Raw genomic sequence first — 5,905 nt, 5'->3', positions numbered from 1 at the left:
TCCATAAATCCACCTAGACATCATAGCCAACACCTCAGAACCTTCCTGGGACTAGCAGAGTCATTCGGTGACAGTTGTCTGCGCATCCATGAGTGCATGGGACACATGAGCTGCTAAAGGCTGATTTGCCCAAACGTAAATGAAAACAGAGCATTTTGCCGCTTTCACCTTGGTTCCCAAATGTGTGACTTAACATGTTTCGTATTTAATATTGACAGTTTCACCTTCCTTCATGAGCGCAAAAATCTAGTTTCACACTGAGGTGATTTTAAAAAAGTAAAGACAGAAAAGACCCTAAAGTATGTAAAGAAAATACAATAAAATACAGATTCCCTTTAAAGTACATCACTCCCGATGGGATCTAAATTAAAGTAAGACCAGAAAGTTTGCAGAGAAACTGGAAGTAATTTCAGAAAAGAGGGTGAAAAATAACCCACATACACACTCTGGATACGGCTGTGACCACCAGCTCACATCCGATAGAGGTCATATCCAGATAACGATACATATCACAATACAAAGTAAATTCAATCAATAGTTTATATAAATGACTTTGTGGAAAGGCCCATTTCTTATCACACTGTGAATTAATTGGTGATGTGTTTCAGGCAGTGGAGGACGCGGTGTCGGAGGAGGTGTCAGCGGTGGTTCGCGGGTCAGAGGAGGAGCTTCTACCATGTCCCATCTGCTTCAAGACGTGCAACTCCAGGCTGGAGCTGGACGCACACATGGACACGCACCCAGACACCGCACTGAGGTACACACATGACTCAGACTCCCACAATCCCCTGCTTCCTACCAGCACACACCGATGTTTATCCAGAAGAGTTTTCCTTCAGGTTTAAAATGCTTTGCTTTCAGCTGACTAAATGAGTGGCTTTAAACAGTATGAACATGTAAAAACTAATTTCCAGTTTTTTATTTTTCACAGCCTGACATGGCTTTTTGTATAAATAAATAAAATAAATAAATTAAGCTGGTTTAGAAGTTTACATAAACCTCCCCCCTCCTGGAGAAATTAGCAGGCAGGGAGGACAGGATGGAGGTAGGGAGGGAGTAAATCAGCCATTAAGAGATGAAAGGATGGAGGGAGAGAGAGAGACGGAAATGAGGGGCCAGCTTAAAGAAGACGACGGGAGATGAAGGGATTGACGGAGAGGGGGAGGGAGAGGACAACTTAATAAGTCACAGGGAGGAGGAGGTTTTAGGACTCGCTTGGCTGGGCCCCGTTGCCATGACAACACCCCCTCGCCTCCCTAAAAAACACAGTCTGTCACCATGGAAACACAGTAACTAATAAGCACACACAGAAAGTTTGAAATGTGAGAAATGTGTTCATTCATGAAGGGAAAGAAATGAGAAATGAGAGAGGGTGGTGAAAAAGAAAGGAAAGGAAGAGAGAAGGAAAGAATAGAGGAATGAGAAGAGAAAAAGTTTGGCAACAAAAAATAGATGAGAGAGAAGACAGTAGGAAAGAAAGGGAGGAGGAGCAGAAGATGGAAAAAGAAAAGAAAGCAAAGGAAGGAACAAAGACAGAAGGAAAATGGAAAGAAAGGCAGGACAGAATGAAGAAATTAAAAAGGAAATAAGAGAAAGAAGAGAAGCAAGGAAGAAAGGACAGAAAGTAGAACTGTAAATGAGAAAGCAATGACAGAAGCAGAGGAAGAAGGGAGAGCAGAAAGAGAAGAAGTGTGTGAAGTTTGTCTCCTCACTGTGAGGAAGAAAATGAGATGCCAAAACAAAGGGAGAGAAGGATGGCGATGCTGCAGCTCGTCGTGGAGGCAGCAGGAAGGTTTAGCTGTAAATCCTTTAATCAGCCCGTAAGAGGATTGGCTGAAGTGGAGGGAGGACAGAGAGGGGTGGAGGAGGACCAGGGTCTCGTCACAGTAGCAACAAATACACGTGTTCGAAACAGCGATGCTATGCCATGAACAGCAGACGTGCCCGCCCTCCTGACAAAACGACATCAGTGCTTTGTTTTCCAGCCAATATCATGGAAATGTTTCTCACACATTTCTGAGAAATAGCTGATAAAATGTAGCAGTAAATCTGCAGTGAGTCCGTGGTCATCACACACACCTCTGGGGTTTTCTCCTTAAAATTAGAACCGTGTGGTTCTAAGGATGGTTTAATGGCTTTTAGCTGGAAAATGTGGGAGATGGAACAAAGTGTTACCAACACAGCAAAAGGCCTGGAAGTAAAACAGAATAAAAAGAGCTCTTCTGCTATTTTTCTAATTTTATGGACTTGGCATATGACTCACTTAATCAAAACAATTTAGGATGGTTTGCTCTAAAGGGCTCCTGGCGCTGAAGGCCGGCGTTCGGTCAGATGGACAGCAACAGACCTGCCTCTGTGTTCGACACACTGTGAGCACAGCATGGCACACACGCCAGTGTGAAGCCAGTTATTTTCATATCCTGCAGATCCTTTTCTCTGTTAATCAGTTTGTTTTATCCACAAATGTTTGACATTTGTGAGTAAAAACTGACTGCAGTGATCATTCAGCTGTCAGACACCATACAAACTGACTGACCACTGCGGTCCCTGTAGCAGCCCTGGCACAGAGGGGAAGTGACGTCAGTGGCGTAGAGTTCACCAGGTCCTGGTGCACATATGGCCCCCGGGGTCTGTGTCTCCTGCCCCTCTCTGACACCATGTGTGAGGGGATTACACGCCAGCTGGACACAGTCTCAGTGTAAAGGTGAAGGGTGTCGTGCTCAGCCAGAGACACCCAGGGGACTCTGGGACGCCCAGGTCTGCGAGGGCACAGAGCAGCCAGCGACGCCCTCCGCTACCATCAGTGCTCACCTGTAACCAACGTTGAAGCCTTCCAGTTTAGCCACCAGAAACACATTTATACACACAGTCAGTGGTCAGTTTATTAGGAACACCCATCTGGTGCTGAGACGGTGCTGCAGTAACTCCCCCTTCATGTCCAGGTTGCGTTCAGACTGTGTCACTGTGCTGCTGTTCAGCTGGACTGTGTCACACCGGCTGAATACCAGAAACATGATGCAGCATGGGAGAGAATCCACTTTAAACTACTGCAGTACACGTGCTTAGAGATGACAGCTAGGAGGAGGAGTTTCAAGATGGCGCCGTTGTGTTGGGCCTGCCGCTGGCTTCTCCTGTGTGCACTGTGTTTTTGTATGTTTGAAGCTACTGCTGTTATCCCCACCCTGATATACGACCGCCTCACGCTCCTGGAAATACGCGATTCTGTGTTTGATCACCGGAGAGGACATCGTTATCACCAAACCAACTCGTTTCCACCCCCGCCGACCTCGATTCCTTCGTTTCTTCAGCGCTCGGATGGCTGTCCGCCCCGAGCATTCCGGCGGCGACGTCGCGGAAAGGGGTCTGGAACCCATAGTAGGCTGAAGTCTGCGCTTTCATCATCCTTGGCATCGAGTAGATTAAGGAAGCTGGGCTGTCACTCCTCGAGTGGGACCCTGGTGGAATGTTACCGCTTCCTTAAACCCATCGGCCTGGGCTCAGATCCACCCTCCCCACACTTCCGACTGGTGAGACGCTCTGAACGACGGCACTCTCTGGTCAGTCTTCGGCCTTTGAAACGCACCGACTCATCACAGGACAAGCTAAGTTTGCTTCGCTTTGCTCTTTTTAATGCCAGGTCCCTCACCAATAAGACGTTTATTCTTAATGATTTTATTACTACCCATGACCTGGATGCATTTTTAATGACTGAAACCTGGCTGAAGTATGCAGATAATTCCATTTTCTCGGAACCGTTGCCTCCGGGTTATTTATTTTTTTAATGCCCCTCACTTTACTGGGAGAGGGGGCGGCGTAGCGTCGGTATTCAAGCCGACTCTTAAATGCCGCCTTCTCCCGGGAAAAACCTATCCCAGCTTTGAGTTCCAAGCTTTTACTTTTCTTCAGCAGTCCCCCATTTTATGTGTAGTCATATACTGCCCTCCTCGATCAAAGGATTTTATTAATGACTTTGGGGATTTTTTAGCAACATTTGTCCCACAATTTGACTATTTTCTGATCTGTGGCGACTTTAACATTCACGTGGACAACCCCTCAAATCAATTAGCTAAGGATTTTAATGCTCTGTTGGAGTCTTTTGATTTCATTCAAGCTGTTAACTCCCCCACCCATCTGGGGGAGTACGCTGGACTTGGTTATTTTTCGAGGTCTGGCTGTCTCCATTAGCGATGTGGCAAACTTAGCCATCTTCGATCATTGGGTTATTCGCTTTGAGCTTCGGGGACCCAAGCCGGTCCCCACCCGGACGACCCTCGGGCAGACTCGGAGGATTATTACCTCTTCTACATCGGCAGACTAGTTGCTGCTTTTCTGGCATCAGACCTACACTCCACTGAAACGCAGCATTCCTCGATACCTGCAGTGACTTTCCTCTTTGCGTTTGATGCCACCTGTGTCCGTTTTATGGATTCTGTTGCTCCGCTGAGGAGGAAAAGAATTAGGAATCTCTCTGATCCTTGGCTGAATGACGTTACGCGGGCCTATCGGAGACGGTGCAGACAGGCAGAGCGGAAATGGTGGAAGGATGGTCTGCAAGTCTCCTTAGACATCCTAAGAGCCTGTCGTCAGGACTATCAGAGAGCTGTCGGCGATGCTAAGTCTCAGTATTTATCCCAAATTATCTCGGAGAATAGTCATCAGCCGAGAGTTCTTTTTAAGACTATTAATTCGGTTATCAATCCCTCTACTGCTGTGTTTCCTGAAGCTTCGAATGCTTTGTGTGACGATTTTTTATTGTATTTTAGTGAAAAAGTCCGGGCCATCAGAGTGAGTCCTCTACATCTTCCACCCTATGCCCCAGCTGTATCCCACCCCGGTGATACCTTCACCTCGTTTGCTCAGGTGTCCCCTTCAGAACTTAAAAAATGTGTGCTTCAGCTCAAACCCGCTGCTTCTCCGCTTGATCCCCTTCCAGGGAAGGTTTTTAAAGAAGTTATTGATATTATTGGCCCTGGGCTGGTCAACTTTGTTAACTCATGCTTGAGTTCTGGTTCAGTCCCTCCGACCCTTAAGCATGCGGTTGTTAGACCATTACTTAAAAAGCCCAACCTTGACGCTACGGTATTAGGAAATTTTCGGCCAATATCCCTACTCCCTTTCCTTGCTAAAGTTATGGAGAAGTTGGTGCTTACTCAGCTGCAAACTCACTTAAAATCTTTAGATTTGGGTGATAAATTTCAGTCTGGGTTCAGGGCCCGACACAGCCTGCAGAGTCTGCTTTACTCAAGCGGTTATGATTGATGACCATTCTTCCGGCGCAGCTTCCATGACTTCAGGTGTCCCGCAAGGCTCCATTCTGGCCCCTTTGTTATTTTCCTTGTATCTGTCACCACTTGCCGCCATTATAGTTAGTCACAATGTTCCCTTCCATTTTTATGCTGATGATATTCAAATCTATATGCTGCTGGTTCAACCGGAGTCAGGTTCGTTTGGTGCATTACTAAACTGTCTACAGGATGTCAAAACTTGGCTTAGTCAGAATTTCATTTACTTAAATGAAGGCAAATCTGAATTTATTGTTATCAGCCCCCAGTTGGATGGAAGTGCTGTAGATCTTGTAGATCTTGGCACATATGCCCCCCCGCTCGCTAATGCGGTAAAAAATCTGGGGGTAATTTTTGACGTCAATTTCAACTTTGATAAGCAGATCAAGTCAGTGGTTAAATCCAGCTTCTGCCAGCTAAGACTGCTGGCAAAGGTAAAGCCATTTCTCTCTCATAGTGACTTAGAGAAAGCCATTCATGCGTTTGTGAGTTCCCGGCTTGACTATTGTAATGCCCTGTACTCCGGGTTATCCCAGTCATCACTCTCCAGGCTCCAGCTTGTTCAGAACGTGGCTGCTGACAAACACTCGTCGGCATGCCCATATCACTCCGGTTCTGCTATC

The 5,905-nt window shown here is 46.5% G+C and overlaps 1 protein-coding gene across 1 annotated transcript in view; it reads left to right on the top strand.

Annotated features, from left to right (window-relative positions):
• rreb1a (ras responsive element binding protein 1a) overlaps positions 1 to 5,905 on the top strand; it is a 49,513-nt gene that overhangs the window by 25,410 nt on the left and 18,198 nt on the right. Inside the window, 1 exon segment of the mRNA XM_020621911.1 lies at positions 609 to 757. Within this exon segment, the coding sequence (XP_020477567.1) occupies positions 609 to 757 (149 nt within the window).

Source organism: Monopterus albus, unplaced genomic scaffold (assembly GCF_001952655.1).
Source record: "Monopterus albus unplaced genomic scaffold, M_albus_1.0 scaffold269.1, whole genome shotgun sequence".
Classification (NCBI taxonomy): Eukaryota; Metazoa; Chordata; class Actinopteri; order Synbranchiformes; family Synbranchidae; genus Monopterus; species Monopterus albus.
Note: the sequence above shows the minus strand (reverse complement) of the source record. Positions and strands in the feature narration are given on the sequence as shown.